Source organism: Elgaria multicarinata, chromosome 5 (genome assembly GCF_023053635.1).
Source record: "Elgaria multicarinata webbii isolate HBS135686 ecotype San Diego chromosome 5, rElgMul1.1.pri, whole genome shotgun sequence".
Taxonomy (NCBI): Eukaryota; Metazoa; Chordata; class Lepidosauria; order Squamata; family Anguidae; genus Elgaria; species Elgaria multicarinata.
Window position 1 is genome coordinate 49,825,905 of NC_086175.1, and position 18,607 is coordinate 49,844,511.

The 18,607-nt window shown below is 39.0% G+C and overlaps 1 protein-coding gene and 1 long non-coding RNA gene across 2 annotated transcripts in view; one reads left to right on the plus strand and one right to left on the minus strand.

The window, feature by feature from the left end:
• The window catches only part of LOC134398813 (uncharacterized), a 265,472-nt gene that overhangs the window by 38,602 nt on the left and 208,263 nt on the right, over positions 1 to 18,607 (plus strand). The gene's annotated exons all lie outside the window — the stretch shown is intronic.
• The window catches only part of LOC134398812 (E3 SUMO-protein ligase ZBED1-like), a 126,273-nt gene that overhangs the window by 37,493 nt on the left and 70,173 nt on the right, over positions 1 to 18,607 (minus strand). Inside the window, exon 5 of the mRNA XM_063126346.1 lies at positions 10,301 to 10,402. Within this exon, the coding sequence (XP_062982416.1) occupies positions 10,301 to 10,402 (102 nt within the window). The remainder of the gene's footprint in view (positions 1 to 10,300; positions 10,403 to 18,607) is intronic.

The following is an 18,607-nucleotide window of genomic DNA, read 5'->3' on the forward strand; positions in this document are numbered from 1 at the left end:
TGGGGAAGGCAAATCAAGTAAATCTGAGCATAGCCTAGAGAAGGTATCGGGAACAGAAGAATCCAAACATATAGCTGTTTTAAGATTGAAGCACAGGTTATATGTAAACTTGAATAAGTAAGTGTAATTGTGAAAAGAACACTGTTAAGGAAAGAGATGGAAGAAGAATCAAATGCAAGGGGGCAGGAATGGAAGGTAAATGGCAAGATGGGATGAGAGAATAGGCAAGGAATACTGGGAGGAAAAAGGACAGAAGTGGAGTAGAAATTAGAAACAGAGGCCATAGCTAGACCTAAGGTTTATCCCTGGATCGTCCAGGGGTCAAACCTGTTCATCTAGGTGACACACAGGGGATCCAGTGCTCAGGCAGGGGCGAACCCTGGATGATCCCAGGATAAACCTTAGGTCTAGCTGTGGCCAGAGTAGTAAAACATGCCATAGTGTGGTAGATATAAACCATGGTACAAATTCAATTTTTCAAGCTGAGTTAGTGTTACATTGTAGCAACTTGGCTGCTGGTTTCCCCACACAGTCTGACAATGCATCATATCAAGTATCCTTTTAACTTGTGGCATTTAAACTTGTGAGTAGGCTTTGTTTCTTTCCAAATGATCAATACCAAATTAAGAGGGGTTTCTTTGTGACTGGAGGGAGTAGACAATGGTCTCTTTCTCCCAGAAACCTTATGGCTCCAAAGGAATCAGGCACAGAAGACACTTCTACTCTACATATTTCACTGAAGGTGCATGGGACCAAGTTCCTTCACAAAGAATAATGGAAATTCAGCCAGATCCTTTTCCAGTATAAGACAAAAGGGAGACGTTCTTTTTGTCACAGCAATACCTATACTCTGTTTTCTTTCACAATGGGCTCATCTACACCAAGCAGGATATTCCGCTATGAAAGTGGTATATAGAAGGCAGGAGCCACACTACTGCTTTATAACAGTATTGAAGTGCACTGCAAGATTTACACTAACTACTGCTTTATAGTGGTACTGAAGTGCACTAACAACTGTTGGGGCCCATGACACATCTACACAGAGCAGGATATAACACTATGAAAGCTGTATGGAAGTGGTATATGGTACTGTATTTGTCAATGGGCCCAAACAGTTGTCAGTGCACTTCGATACCACTATAAAGCAGTAATGTGGCTCTTGCCTTTCATATACCGCTTTCATAGGGGAATATCCTGCTTGGTGTAGATGAGCCCAACGGAAATAAACTGGCCAGACTTACAGACAGTGGGTTAAATTTCAGGGTTAAATTCATATGGCCAAAATACAAATTCCAGGGAAAGTAGATGCTTTCATTATAGCTGAGGCAGTGGGAAGCCATTGCTTGATTGTTTGTCACTACCAAATTATTATTTTCATCACGAAATGGGGAGCTCATTACAATTTTGTCATGGGAATTGTACCTGAGCTGGATAAATATTTGTCTGGAATAAAGAGAGAGGAAAGACCACATTACCTCTACTGTGTAAATTCTGTATACTCCTTTCATTTGTCCCTTTTTGCATACTGATTTTGGCTACAATTTCCCCCTTTTTTCATTTGTGGATGCAATGGTTAAACAGTCAACAGATCCCCTCCCCAAATTACTACAGTAATAGGTTTTTTTGTTCTCTCCAACAGACTTTGGTCTGTAAAGAGATACAAATGTTCAAAAAAGAATTCCTGCATTGTATTATAGTTTGCTTATAGCACTATTTTGATCTTCCTGAATATCTGTAAGGAATGAAGTGCATACACACACTGCCTGTTTTCAGATAAAAGGAAAAGCCTTAAAAGAAGAACAAGTTCTCCTTTTTAAATTATTAACTACACAACATTCACTGGGTACTAGAAGTTGTACACTATTGATTTTCTACAGTCCAGACATGTCATCAGTTCCACTCTTGGGCCCTAAAGGGGGGAACCTGAACAACAAAAGCTGTTCTATTTTTCTAGGCAATAACTGTGTAATTATTTGTTGCCAGGATCCACTCTGAAAAATCTTTTGCTAATCTTTTGTCAGAAAAGCCCTTAGAAGCAAACTCTTTTTTGTACACATTTCATTATCTATTGCCTTGGGATTCCTAATGTTCTCTCGTGTCTGAAAGCACGACAGTGAGTTTAGAACAAGGATTGGCAGCATACCGAATGATAGTGTCAGTATAAAAAAAACCTGTTCTGTTTTGATAGGACTGTCATTTATAGGCAATTTACTAATTTAGCTTAGCGAGCTAGGTTTCAAAAGCCTTTGATTAAACAGACATCAACAGAGAGCAAGCAGTAGCAAGAGCATTTATGAACAATCTGCATAGCATGTGTCAATGCAGATTTTGTTTAGCACTTCTTGCTCTGCTATTAGTGTACATGCAAGCAGATCTGCCTGATATCAAGATTCTGAGGCAATGCATTTAATTAAATTCTGGCACTCTGCAAGATACAGTCTGAATTATGTACTTGAATTAATTCTCAATTAAGATGTCTTTAGAAGAATGGGTGGGCAGAGCAAGGCAGAGCCGGAGAGCATTTACACTCAGGTCTAGTTTGGAACCCTACTGTTTTTCATAAATTACGCCTTCCATAGGATAGCAAAGGAAATGGATAAAATGGACACCTATGAGGTGGGAGAGGGAGTGTGTGTGTGTGATTAGTGCCAAATATTTGAATGCCAACACAACATGGAAGTAAGAGGTAGAAAATTTGTTACAGTTTTCTTGTGTGCCCCACAGAAAGTATTGGATTTAAAATGTTTTCCTTGTTTGTTTAATCTGTTTTGTAATGGTTGTTTAACCTATTTTTTAAACTGCCTTGAGCTCTTCAAAAGGCAATTTAAAATACTTTAAATAAATAAAAAGTGTTTTAATATTAATTCTGGTTATAATACCATTGTAGCAGTAGTGAACTAGCTAAGTCATGTCTGTTCTCTGAGCTAATGCCTGTTTAATGCCTCTTGATCTGTACCAATACTGAGTTTGTAAGTGTATCACCACTATCTCCAGGATCTGGGCTTAGATTGATCCTGGGATAACAAAAATTGGTAAAACCACAGATTGAGCCACTGCTATATAAATCTTACTTACCTTGGTGAACTACAAAACACAGTCATGACCTTGCGAACATTAAATGCAAAGTTTAGGGATGGGTGGAAATTCGTTTCAGTTTGGTTTGGTTAAGGACTTATGAAATTTATAAAGTCCTTCAGATTTACAAAAAGTATTTGAGATTTTAAAAAAATGAATGTGAGAGAAACAGAAACTCACAGTTCCGTCCATCCAGACCTCGGGTTTTGAATGCTTAGCTCTTAAAAGTCTGGGTTTGAATTCATGTGCATTCAACCATGCTAGTGATTGCCACCTCTCTTTTTTTTCTGATAGATTCTTTGGTTTTAACAGCTGTACAGCAGACAGATATATCATGGTCCTCTCCATGCTGGGAATAGCTGAATTTATTGAAATTGGCTGGTGCAGATCAATGAGAATGTCATTGTAATTTGTTTTTTGTAAGAATTTTCTAAAATTCACAATGTTCATATCCGGGAGAGAAAGAACGTGAGATTTTAAAAATTCCAATGCGGGAAGAAAGCGAATCTGGCAGATTCACCATCCCTAACAAAGTTGAGTTCTACCGTTAAAGGCAGCTTAATAAATAAATGGATTTGTGTGAGCAGGTTAAGCTCATACTTAAACCTCTCCAACTGGAAACAATGGGACTTCATTTTACTTACTTTCATGTGTACCATGGCCTACATTTCTAAAGCTCTACAGTTAGGAATAAAACTATACAATTTGAAATGTAGTGAATATACTGAACAGAAGGTCTGCTGTAAACCTGATACACAGGGCCAGTGCCAGACTATTTTGCGCCCTAGGCAAGGCGAGCGACTTGCACCCCCCCCAATAATTGCCAACTTCGATTCAGCTGTTCAAGAAGAGTTTCTGAACTATTATATTTTCCTTTTATTATGTTTTTTCTTAAAACACCTAATTTGTATAAAACTGTGACCCTTAAAGGGCAGTACTGCACCCCTCTAAGGTCTGCGCCCTAGGTGGCTGCCTAGTTGGCATAATGGTAGCACCAGCCCTGCTGATACAAAGTTCAAATTGGCTTGAAAAGAGTAACTTCTCTACTTAGTAGCGAAAATTATTCAAACTCGGAGAAGCCAAGTCCAATTAACTTTGTAGTGGGCATATTGTGTGCTTGTCTCCATAATTTTAATTAAATGAACTATACATTTAGTAACTGAAACAATAAAGCCTGATTTCTGGAGAAAAACAAAACAAAGCAAAGCAAAGCAAAGCCTAATTTCTGGAAGGGTTGTGGTAGGCAATTAGAAAATTCATTTTTTTAAAAAAATACTTGATAGGCCTAATCGTACAGATTAGGAGAAGGGGAGAAGGACTGAGGGGACAGGAGCAGGCAGAAGTAACATCGGGGCCTGCTCCTGCTGGACTTCCCCCCCCACAGGGCAAACTGCCATCTTGGCCCTGTGGGGAAGAAGAAGGACTGAGGGGACAGGAGCAGGCAGAAGTAACATCGGGGCCTGCTCCTGCTGGACTCTTCCCCCCCCCCCACAGGGCAAACTGCCATCTTGGCCCTGTGGGGAAGAAGAAGGACCGAGGGGACAGGAGCAGGCAGAAGTAACATCGGGGCCTGCTCCAGCTGGACTCTTCCCCCCCCCACAGGGCAAACTGCCATCTTGGCCCTGTGGGGAAGAAGGACCGAGGGGACAGGAGCAGGCAGAAGTAACATCGGGGCCTGCTCCTGCTGGACTCTTCCCCCCCCCAGGGCAAACTGCCATCTTGGCCCTGTGGGGAAGAAGAAGGACCGAGGGGACAGGAGCAGGCAGAAGTAACATCGGGGCCTGCTCCTGCTGGACTCTTCCCCCCCCCCCACAGGGCAAACTGCCATCTTGGCCCTGTGGGGAAGAAGAAGGACTGAGGGGACAGGAGCAGGCAGAAGTAACATCGGGGCCTGCTCCTGCTGGACTCTTCCCCCCCCCCACAGGGCAAACTGCCATCTTGGCCCTGTGGGGAAGAAGAAGGACCGAGGGGACAGGAGCAGGCAGAAGTAGCATCGGGGCCTGCTCCTCTTGGACTCTCTCTCTCTCTCTTTCTCTCTCCTCCTTCCCTCCCTCCTTGACTCCTTTTCCTTGTGTGTCATGTCTTTATTAGACTGTAAGCCTGAGGGCAGGGACTGTCTTTTTTTGCCAAGTGTAAGCCGCTCCGAGAGCCTTTTTTGGCTGAGGAGCGGGGTATAAGTATGATAAATAAATAAATAAATAAATAAATCTCCAGCAATGATATCTCATTCAAAGCATTCATTTACCATTATCAAAACAAGTAAACATATTTCTCAATACAAGTCCGCAGTACTATAATAAAAGTAAGTAGCTTGAAGACAAATTGTGTTTTGGGGCACCTGGGTAAAAAGCCAACCTAGAAGATTTAAAAGAGTACATATTTAAATAAAGTACAGATTTACAAAGAATATGCCTAATTTCCTTCCTGAACAAATCAGTAGGTTAAATTATCCACTATGGTAATGCTTACCCAAATGCTGAAGTTTGAAGCATTCTTTATATCTGAATTAAACCTAGGTGAGCACTTCACTCTTAGTTGCTCCAAAAGTTTACTTTTAGTCTGTATAAGAGTAACAAAAAGGGAAGGGACCTTCAGGGATAGAGCCCCTGCCATTAACAGTCAGAGGCCCTTTCTACACCTAAGGGTTATCCCAGGAAAATGGAGGGATCGTCCCTGCCTGCTCCCGGGATCCCCCGTGTGGCATTTGGATGCACAGGGACGATCTCGGGACGATCCCGGAGTATAGTGCTGGTGTAGACATGCCCAGAGTAGACAAAACTGGGATTGACAAATGGTCTAACTCACTTTAAGAGAATTTTAAAAGTTCATGTGTGTTCAATAAGCTAGTCATAGCAGCTTCTGTGTTTCTGCATGGGATTCTAACAAATGCTGAATGTACTTCCAACAAGCACTAGATAGTGAATGATATCTAATCCACAATGCTGAAAATGACAAAAAATCATCATCCAAATCTATTAACTGATCTAAAGTATAAATTCCATTATCAGTCCAACTCCTACACATATAAGGTAGTTTCTTCATTTTCAAAACAGGATTCTTTCATAACGTTTATTTATCATAAGAATATGGATCAAACTGCAGCTAATGAGCCATTGCTGCTAAAATTGTTAGTGGAGCCATTCTTTTCTTTTTAGATTCTAATGACATCCAGCCAGAAAAGGTATCAAATAATTTAACTCAAAAATAACTCATGGATATGAATTTTCCTCCCTGCACCATTTTTTTTTTTGCTTTAGTTGTTGTTATTGCTGTGTTGTAAATAAAAAGTTTTAACAACAAAATAACAGTAACAGCAACAACTATGCATTTTGTGTGAGTGCCAACATAGATGACAGTATTGCATATTTAAATAGCAGAGGTCACCAAATATGGTGTAACATAGAATGCCACTGTTACTGGAACAGGTCGAGGACTTGCAACACAAGAAACAAAGCAACTGTAATTTTATTAGCAAGCAAACAGCAAGGGTAAGAAGCTCAAAATTTCAAAATGGTGAGCATCTGTCATATCTGATGCTCCAGACTGACCCAAAATCATAAAAAGAATGAAGCCGTAGAAAGATCATGAAGTTAATGTAAATAATCTGCAAGAGTCACGGCCAACCCTCATACAGATTTTTCTATTTCCATGCGTGAATTTCAGAAACAGTATAATGAAATATGGAAGCAGAGTTAGAACCTCTGAAAAACTGGCCGTATACAAGGCTGAAATTCTTGAGAAATGTATTAACATCTCTCAGCAGAGCAGTATTTATTTATTTATTTTGATTTGCCGCTCACTGCCACAAGGATTTCCTAACTGGGGCAACAGGATTTTGCTTTGTCCGTCTCTGGGAAATCTGGCCCTTTCTGGGATCGCCAGACTTCCATGGCATGCCTGACTTGGCTTGCTTTTGAGCTCCAGGGACTTTTACGCATTTTGTTTTGGTCTTGGCCATAATTTGTGCTAATTATACCACAAATTGGACACATCTGCATAAGTTGCACAAATTACAATCATAAATTGTTTAATTTGTGCAAACAGCAGCTGTAATTTGCGCAAATTACTTAATTTAGGGTCATGATTTGCTCAAATGACTTTTTACACATACATACACACACACACACACACACACACACACACACACAGAAGTTCTGCCAGCTGACCCAACTCATTGTGCACCAAATTGTGCCACCTGGTGGGAGACAGAATGGAGTCCAGTTGGCCTAGCTGATGAAAGCTTGTCAAACTCCACCCATAATCAGGTTTCTCCTTCATCCCTAGTTTCATTAGCAAGATATTTGGCAATACATCCTGATGCTCACAACCCACCTACCCACTGATCTCATCTATTTAGATAGATTTTAATATTTATTTTGTACAACTTCTTGAGTACCTATCACACTGTCTGACATTTTAAAAATAAGTAAATAAAGTCTGTGTTCATTTCTCGCACCTTCCTCACCACTTTTTTGGAACTATAAAACAACTGTTTTCTCCTTCAGAACCTTAATGACAGTGGTAACAGCTATCAGGTAGACAGGGTAGGTTATGTGAGGAGTAATACTTGGGTCTATTTTCTTGTTACAGGAAAACAGAATGAAAATATACTTGCTCCTGATTTTCATTGTAAATTAAAACCCGACAATTTTTAAAACCTAGGTTAAAGTTGTTATGCACTTCTGTTACTTATTCATTTTGAAAATTTGACCAGTGGGGGATGAATATTGTTTACTGTAAAGAATAGTGCCTTGAGGCAAAATGAACACCTAAAAATGAAGACCTGAAACTGTATACTCTTCTAGCCACATTTTGTTCTGCGAACATTATTTTAAATCGGCTCAACAAATACTCATGTTTTTAGTTAAATCAAATGTAACTATCAAGAAGATATACTGTATGTACCTTTACCCCTGCCTTTACATCACACCATCATGATTAACAATATTAATCTGTTTATGACATTTACAAGAAATTTAGTAGAATTTGAGTACATCCCTGCCTAGGAGCTTTATTCACATGAGCAGGCTTTTTCCACTGCAGCCAAGTCAATGAATCATGACTCGCTTGTCTGGGGATTCTCATAATTGCAGATGCCAGTTCAATTATTAGGATGTATGATTATATGTTTGTTGCTCAAATATAAGGTGAAGAGACAATGCAATGTGATTCTATCAGTAGTCATGACTGGTGGCCATATTGTGACAAATATGATGGTATTATTTGGGATGGTAGTCTCATGTAGGAGTGTTTAATGTGATACTCTCGTCTGGAGGATCTTTTGAAATAATCTTAATTTTGTAGGGTGATATCCAATCAAGCCCTCTTTTAGCAGCAGAAAATATTTATTCTTGTGATTCTGTTCCAACACTTCATGAAACACACACAATAAAGCCATACATTACATTTAAGTTTCCGAACAAATTTTCTTGAAAGGCTTATTTATTTTGGCAAATAGAACTGCTCATGAATTAAATAAAATGTTTCTCTTGTAAGTCATGGGCAATGTAGAATAGTTCAAACCATTTCTATTGCCAATCCAGTTCAGGTACAGAAAACCTGGAACTAGAAGATTTAGTGATAGGTGCTCCTGTTTATGAAATTTTAGCTAAGACGTCCATTGTATTTGATGTCCATTGTAGCTCTTTAGTAGCAATACAAATTGAAATACAGAGTTAAAGATGGACAGTGATACATTAATTTGTACTTAAGGTCTATCCACAACTGAACAAACCTAGAGGAAGGAGCCCACCCACAATACCATTTTCAAATGGTATTGAAAATAATCTCATACAGATCAGTAGCATACTTGCCTGGACAGCTGAAGCATCATGGACATGTATTATGATACTGACACTACTTAAGATATGAACGAGCTGGTAAACAGTTAAAATGTTTCTTTTTCCTCTATATATCATTCTATTGGACTTGGATTACTTTTCCAGAGAATTTTGAATATCATCAATATACCTGACTCCCCAAAACTCAGAGCCAATTAAAAAAAAATTAATTCCATATGCTGTTGACTAATAACTTCATCCAGAGGTATACTGCAGTTGAATGTGATTTCAATTAAATATCACAGCTAATACCCATGGATAGACCTACCCTTCATGAAATTGGGTAATCCTTTCCTTTTTAAAATAAGCTATTTAAGTTAGTAGAACTGCACTCATCATAAGTCAACAATATTTTCTCTTCCCCTCAACTCCTCATATACGACCAAACAATTTCATGGTTGACCCAAAGTTCTAAAACTATGAGAGAGGGGGAAAAAATCCTCTCTTTACACATTCATAATTTTATAAACCCTTATTAGATGTTGTCAGTACTACCAGGAGCCTTCTTTTTCTAAACTAAAATGCCTCAAGTTCTTTAACTTTGCCTTGTAGGGAAGGTGCTCTGTCCTTGATAATTTTGGTTGTTCTTTTCTGTATCTTTTTACATGGGATGACTAGAACTGCAGTGGGCAGTATCCAATTTTAATTCTACTTAGAGTGGACCCATTGAAGTGAATGGGATTTGTTAGTCATGGCTCAAGTCCTATTCATTTCAATGGGTCTACTCTAAAAATGACTAACATTGGGTACAGCCCAGTATTCAAAATGCAGCCACTCCATGGAGTTCTATAAAGTTATTTTGACACTGGATGTTCTATTTTCAATTCATTTCCTAATAATTCCTAACACTGAGCTTAAGAACATAAGAAGTGCCATGCTAGATCAGACCAAGGGTCCATCTAGTTCACACAGTGGCCAACCAGCCATTGGCCAGGGACCAACAAGCAGGACATGGTGCAACAGCACCCTTCCACCCATGTTCCCCAGCAACTGGGGCACACAGGCTTACTGCCTCGAATACTAGAGATAGCACACAACTATCAGGGTTAGTAGCCATTAATATCCTTCGCCTCCAGGAATTTATCCAACCCCCTTTTAAAGCCATCCAAATTGGTGACCATCTTGACTTTTTTTTTTATTGCGACTGTGCATCAAAGGTTGATGCATAAAATGATTCATCTACCAGAAATGATTAGTAGACAAAAATGTTAGTTTCAGTAATATTGCAACAGCTCACATAATTCTGCTAAAAGTCAGTAATAGAGACTATTAAAGAAAACAGATGCATATTCTTTGGTTGAAAGAACAGAGTAAAATAACAAACAATGGCATGAATCCCAATAGGTTAAAAGTCATTTTAAAAAGCATGTTTCACGAAAACTCACCATTATTGATCAGGATATGGAGTGGGCAATTCTTTGCTTTAAACGCTTGAACAAATTGATGTATGGACTTCATGGAAGCCAAATCACAGTATAAAAACTCCACTGAAAGAGGGGGAAAAAGAGAGTCAAATCAATCAAATGAAAAACAAATGTATTCATATTGTATTTGATAGATTAACACCTTACTCTTAGGTTATTTATAGACGAGGAGTTATTTCCATACAGCCTACTAAGAATATCACATAAGAATGCGGTGCAGTTCACAACGTATTTGTACATATGTTATGACTTGTGCTCCACTTCTCTTTTAGGAATTTAGACAGACATTCTACATGGTCTGTCTTTAGTGGCATCTTTAACAACAACAACAACAAAAATTGGCCAATTTGTGCCACTGTCCCTGGACACTTTGCTCATTACTTTGCACGCTCTGGTATCTGTAAACCGCCCAGAGAGCTTTGGCTATGGGGCGGAATATAAATGTAATAAATCATCATCATCATCATCTGGCCTGTTTGCACATATTAACCCATGGTTTGTTGCCATAACCAGTGCTTGGCAAATGATCAAACAAACTGTAGTTTTTTTTCTCAATTCCTGGATTGCTTGTTTCCCTCCTCTTTCGCCCACTCCTTCCCTGTATCCCAAATGCCTTTGTGATGGTGTAGTGCTGACATGTAGAACAGTTGGTTCTTTTTTTAGTGCTCTTGCCTGCCACCTCTGTAGCCATGAACAACCCATGGTTTAAACAACCCAGAAACCATGTTCTCTTTCTGGGTTGTTCATGATTAACAAGTCGTATTTTCTTGGCACAGCCACATTCACACATCATAATAATTCCATATTCAACAACATAAACAATGGGTTGGCCTTCATTAGATGTGAACCAGGCCATTATCTCAAAAATCAAACTGTCTGATTTGTTTTCATTTAAAGCCAGTCAACATCTCCTGACCTAACCTACCTCACAAAGTTTCCGCAAGGTAAGGATAAAAATGAGATAACACTGTGCATATCATCCCAGGCCCCTTTGAGGAATGGAAGGACACAAAACAAATATAACAAATTAATAAATAATTTTAATTCATTATTCCAGCCAGCCAGTGTGATATTGGGGGGTGGGCAGGGGCATAATTATAAGTATGTGGACAATGTTCGATGCAGTTTCAACAACATGAGGACTATCATAAAATATGACACAGAATTAGACAACAATCTTTAGCAACCTTACCAGATGATACATCATTTTGGGGCACCATCCAGCCACAGTTTTATATTCCATTGATTCCAATCGAAGAGTTAAGATTTGCTTACATTTTCCCTATTTGGTGTAATCAAGAATACCTTAGAAGTGCTTAACTGTGGATGGATCATGGCCACTCGGTGGTATTTACTGCAGAGTAAACTTTTTTATTTTTTTTATTTACAATATTTATATACTGCTCCACATCCAAAAGTTCCGGAGTAGTGAACAACCAATAGGGTAAAAGATTTTAAAAAACCATAATAAAAATACTATTTTTTAAAAAAGAAAAGAAACAGAGTTGTGATAAAATAGAGTTCTGGTAAAATCGCAGCTGGTCACTCAATGAAAGCTTCCTGAAACAACATTTTCAGGAGGCACCGTAAGGAACACAATGTTGGCGCTACTTAAGAACATTCTTAAGATCTGGCTATTAGATTATGAACATGTCTAATATAGCCAACACAAATGTAACCAATGTCTTATCCCCCACCCTATCAATAGGATGAGAACAGATGACACAAGAATAATAGTTCTGGGCAAAGAAACCACAGAATGTAAACAAATTCAGCACCTATCCTAATTCGATCTAGTATGGGGACAAATGTATGGCTAACAGTTTCAATTTACCCTTTCATTTCTTCAAAGTAGCTAATAGTGGCATTTGCTTATGTTCCAGCATAACAGGTATATAAATCAAGTTTATCCTTTGCTTTTCTATGTGGCTCTAAATTTGTCCAAGGACAGAAAACATTTGAATCTAAAAATGGAAACTCCAGCAACACATGCTGACAAATTATCCTCTGTACTTTCTAAAATCAATTCCATTCAAAGTGTTATTCTTTCACACAGACATGAACAAATACACCTCTATTTCTTTTCTGTGCTGAAATGCTTTTGTTGTCACTCTGCTTGTCACATAAAAAGCAATGCAAATACTTCTTTGTCAGCTGCTGAAGGCAGACAAACATTTCATAGACCAGCCTTTCCCAACCTACTGCCCTTTGGAACTACAACTTCCATTATCTGTGACCATTGACCATGCTGTATGAGCCTGATGGGAGTTGTAATCCAAAACCTCTGGAGGGTACCAGGTTGGGGGATGCCAGTGCAGAAGTACACCAATATTTTCATCCCAAATATACATACAGATCATCCTTGAAAAGAATGGAGATTGCATCTTGGAAAGTGCTTGGTGCAAGCCACCAAAATACAGCCACTTCATGTGCTGTACTACATGTACACACACATAAACATACTTTTTTCGTCTGTTGTACTTTGCAGCATTCTATTAATTTTTGTAAGAAAAGTGGGGCAAAAGATATAGCAGATGTACCTTGTCCAAGTGCCTCAGAGTAGTGCAAAATCTCCAAGAGACTTGTGTCCTGGCCACAGCTACCACTGCCCCACTCACCACCAGCTCCATCCAATCATGCAGCCTCCCAAAGATTGTCCACTTCTGCCTTTCAGCCACCTGGTCAGCATGAGGTTGTCACCATACCACGTGTTTAAACTCGTATTTAAACGGGAACCATTTCTCAAGTCACTGCTCCTCCCACTTTCACAGTTAGAGCAAGAGCCATACATTTCCTCAGATTTCTCACCCTGTTAATTTTATACTTCGGTAGCAATGTCAATTCTTTAAGGATATTATTTACCAAGACCTTACAAAACAAGATGATTTCTAAGAACTCTCTGAAAGCTTTCTGTCCCAAAATGAAAAGAAATAAATTGGGGTGGTCCCCTATCACTCCTACTTGTGTATGCTAAACCATTTCAAATGCATAAAAATGTTAAATACTGATTATGATTGAGGGAGGTTTTACAAGGAGAATATAAAGCAGAGGAGGACAGACATGAGAGGATAAATCCATTCAATTTAAGGATACATTGACTTTCCACCTCACATACAGTTTAAATTGACAAAAATATTTCTCTGAAAGACTGCAAAAGAGCTACAGAGCTACAATCCATTAACCTTCAGAGTTCCCATTCATCCCATTCCACTGCAGATATCTGCCCTCACCTAATATGGGAGCATTGCCTTCGACAATCTGTACCTCCCAAAATGCATAGATTAGTCACATAAAAGAAGACAATCCATCACCCCAGGTAATACTAGCGCATACTTCAACATGGTAAAGATACACACATGTGCTGCATATACAAGACAATGTTAATCTCTTTTTTATGTGAAATCTTAGTGCAGAAAGTCTTCCCATGGTGGCCTAGAGTAGGGATATGTGAGAATTTTGTTTTATGTTCACAAATCACTTGAAAATGCCCCATTCGCAGTCTGAAACATGAAGATGAGCACATTTTCTTCAAAAATGCTTGCAAATTCCCAAACTTCATTCATGATGTGTACTTGAGAAATGCATAACATTCTCAAAATGCACATTTTTTGAAAAAGCACAACTTTCTCAAATTACCTGCACTTTAATATATCGGGGATAGCTGTTCATTTCCCAAAATTTTCTTGTTTGCACAAAATGAACAGTGAGCACAAACATGAATGCAAATTGAAAGACAAGCAGGGAGCTGATATTCAAGCTCAAACATCCCATCTCTCACCTAGAGGTAAAAGGAAGAACTTCCTGCAAATCTAGTGATGGAGGCTGCAGTTGTATACTCACTTACCTGTGAGTAAGCCCATCAAACTCAAGAGACCTTACTTTTGAGTAGACCTATATAAGATTGCACTATGAAAGTTTCACCCTCAAGAAGGTATGAAACAGCACAATTGTGACTATTTGTGAAATGGAAGGGAGAAAATGTGATGTGTTTGCTTCTCCAGCATAATCATTTTACATCATTACTTAGTGTCGAAAATGTGATTTCCGTACTTTCTAGTGACCCACCACCATGCCCCATTTTCCACACCTTTGACTCAGGGGCAGTTCAGACATGTATATTCATCATCACCCATGGTCTGTAAGGCTGTGATAACATGCCATAACAGATGACACCATCAGAATTTTAATCTCACCTAGTCTCAACTCAAGTGTGATCCTTTTCTTGGAGACAATTCTTTGTTTAATTGCAAGTCATCAAATGCAGAATAAAATTAGGAGGAAAAAGTGATGTGCATTTGCATCTTCTACTTTATCTTCCCTCTCCCCATGCCATGTTTATCTGTGCCTTCCATTTCTCTCCCTTCCCAAACCTCCCTCATCCACTGACTCCAGTATTCTACAATATTCTACTTTCTCCATATAATACAATAATCTCTAATATACACAGACAGGCAGGCACACACATACACCTTCATGACCACACTAAGGATAACACAATAAAAAGAAAATGGCACAGTGTTTTTGGAAGTGTAATAGTTTTCCTGTTAATCCCTTTCAATAATGTTCTATTTCTTAATAACCAGTAATTCTTTATATTAAAGAAATGGAGTTATCCTTTACACCAGACTTCAGGTGTACAAACTTCAGACCTGCCGTTTTTTGGGGGGGGGCTTTTTGTTTATTTGTTTTGGTTGTTTTTTTAGCATAGTCCTAAGTACCACCAACCAGAACCAGGTACAAAATAGGGGCAGGGCTAGATGAAAAGGAATGGCTCAGGGGACAGTGGCAATTACTTTCTACACCCCATGAACTCCATTCAGTGGAATAAATTACATAAACAGTACAATTCAGGGATAAGACAGACCAAGGCAACAGCAGAACTTCACAAAGACTTGGTTAAAGGCAACCAATTTATATCCATATTTCGCTGTCAAGAAACATTGAGCATGGGGGACAAACAGTTAGCACAAAGACTTTTTAAGTTGCATTTTAAATAACAGCAAGTTGTGCCATCACTCTTATACATGAAGAGTTATATCCAAACTAACAGCACAATTCTGTGCATCTCTACTCAGAAGTAGAGGTCAATGGAACTTACTCCAAGGTAAGTGTGCACAGCATTGCAGCCTAGGTTAGTTGAACTGAGTTCCTACAGAAATCAATTATTTTATATTATAACTAACTTGTCCCATTGGTTCCAATGGGAACCAACTTTAGCAAACTTTTACCATGATCCTTTTCATGTCTATTCAGAATATCTGAGGAGGCTCACACATACAACTTGCTTGTGGATCATGCAAGCATGTGTACATGGGACTGCTATTTTGTTGCTAAATAACTGGTAATCAAACACGCTTTCTGATCTATTGCAAAAGACAAAGCTGAGATAAAACTATAATAAATTAATAGATAAGTCACCCAGAGATCTACCAATAGATTCCAATCTACCTTTATTCCACCTCCACCTTTCAGGCACTAGACTTGTTTTTTTGGGGGGGATCAAGATCCCCATGCGGGACTTTAGCAGAAAGAGTACTTCATTCTATATCGACAAATTGTGACCAGTTGATCACCATATCTATCCAGCGTGGGTAGAATGTGGGAGACTGCAGCTCTGGGACTTATTTCAGAGAAGAATGATAATGTCATCTGTCAGAGTGATTGAGGGACCATCATTGTTCTGGCAAGTGAATGAGATGTTGGAGGGAAAGAATTATTTTCAGCTGGTTGAAGATCTTTTGTTAAACAGTTTGTTCGGATGATCCTTCTCTTCATGATTTTAATTTTTGTGAACTGCCCAGAGAGCTTCGGCTATTAGGCAGTATAAAAATGTAATAAATAAATAAATAAATAAATGATCCCACAGCTCACTGTGGCTTTTAAGCCATGGTGGGCTGAAGTGGGTACCAGTTGCCATTTTGAATATTTAAGCCATGGTTTGTCATGTTGTCTGAACCCAGCAACCATGGGTTATGCAAGGATTAAACAGACTATGGTTTATGCAAGGTTTTTTAACCCTCACATAACTCATGGTCCCCAGGAAGGGATGACATGATAAGCTGCAGCTTGAATATTCAAAAACTCCCTAGTTTGCACTGCAGCTCACTGTAGCTTAAAGGAAGGGTTCGTGGGTAGCGATGACCATGCAAACTTGGTCAATGTGTTTTGCAAATTGAACCGATACAGTCAGATATAGGCACCACTGAATTCAATGTAGCTTACTCCCAAGTAATTATGCATAGGATTGCAGTCATGCCTCATAAACTTTTTTGTGAAATGTTATTAGTTGTTGATTTATTTTGAATGTTTGTATTTCTGATGGGTTTTAAGCCAGAGTGTTAGCTCCTGTGGCTAACTGTCAGTCTGCTCATGTAACTGATGCAGTGCTACCATGAGTGACCTCTAGCACTACGCCAATAGCATAAGCTGGTGCTGAATTTTCCATGGAAACTTATCATGCCAGCTTACGTCAGTGCCATAGAACTAGTGCCACATCAATGGCGTAAGCAGAGTGGCAGCACTGGATACTACCCTTTGGGAATCAATAATAGAAATGCAGGATATATATGTAGTGTATATGCGCTGGTGGCGTGACTATGAATTCTCCTTGGGCTATGGCTCCTTGGCTAGGGAGGCTGTCATGATGAGATCCTGCACTTCAAAACTTACTGCTTCACCACTGCTCCTGCCCTATGTTTGTGTATCCTATTAAGCACAACGATCTTATATTGCATTCGTTTTGTTCAACAAACTAGTTTTTAGGAATGTCTGAATACCCTTGAGGTACAATGGTTCATTTCATTTCAAGGCCTTTTTTTTGTTAGGTAACATTGAAACATTTGCAAACACAATAAAAGAAAAGTGATGTTTTGTTCCTGATGATGGGCTCTATAGTTCTATAAAGTGCAAACACACTTTTTAAAAAATCCAGTTACTATTAATGTAAAATAAATGAGGTGAGAAATATCAATTTATTTTCCTCTCAACCTTTTAAAGTTATTTCAAATACCTGCAATAATGTGCTAAGCATTATATACATGTGCAGGAAAACTAAAGCTTGAATCCATATATTGTTGAAGGAAAGTGGAAAGAGAGTATCCAAACCCTGTTGTTTATTATTCAAGTAAAATAAACCAAGGAAAAAGCTATTTAGCATGATCTGAAGAGAACCCACGATAACCAGATACAAGGTCATAGGATAACACTGTGAGATATTCCCAAGGAAATTGAGCTAACCCAATTCCATAATATATAGATCTAGAAATGGTTTAATCTCATCCATTTTTATTTCCTCCAGGGGCCCATTCCCATTCTGTGGAATAGACATTAAACCAGATGTTTGCAGTGTAGGTTCTACACATGAGGAGGGAAAATGGGGAATGGGTGCATTAGCTGTGCCCCAGGCCTGGTCGTCATGTTTGTTCGCATTTACCTCCACCTGGAGAGGGTGACTATCTGCAGCTGAAAGCCTCTTCTATTCCCGGAGTCCTATATATCATGGATAGCTTCCACAGACAGTTGCCCTCTACATGTGGAGGATGGTGAGAATGGCCACGGAGGAGGACAGAGATAGCATAAATGCAAACACCTGAATAGGGCTATATTTCACCTTGAATGCATCTTATAGAAATAAGAGGGATGCCCAGCTCTCGTTCTTATTATGTTATTTTATTCATTCTTATTTCAGAGACTTTCATACTGCCTCTCAGCAGAAACATTTCCAGGGCAATTAGCAAATGCTTGATGCTAAAGGACACAGTGGACTCTGTTACAGGCTCTGCAACAGATCCTCTATGACTAATCTAATTTGTACTGTGTTCAGCAGGATGGCTGCTGTTTATTCTCTCCACTTTTTTGTAAGAGGTCACTGCAAGTTTTGCATATCACAAAATGGAGAATGACAGTAGAATGTCATCTTTTTAAAAAGTAAAAGAGCAACATTTTAACCTAATGTTCCAAGTCCTGCCACTAAGGCCCATCTGTCTGCAGTGGACTGTGTACCAGCCCTCCTTAACTTGATGGCTTCCAGATATTTTGGGTTACAATTCCCATCATACCCAACAAGCATAGCTGATAGTCAAGGATGATGGGAATTGCAGTCCAAAAATCTGAAGGACACCAAGTTAGGAAGGCTGCTCTGTACATCGTGATTACTCTCTAGGAATGCTGCTAATGTTGAGAATCCTACCTTATCATGACAATGGGGATTCGGAGGCATCTAGTACAAATGTCTCTCGGGATACCCAATTAATTTGGATAACTGGAAGA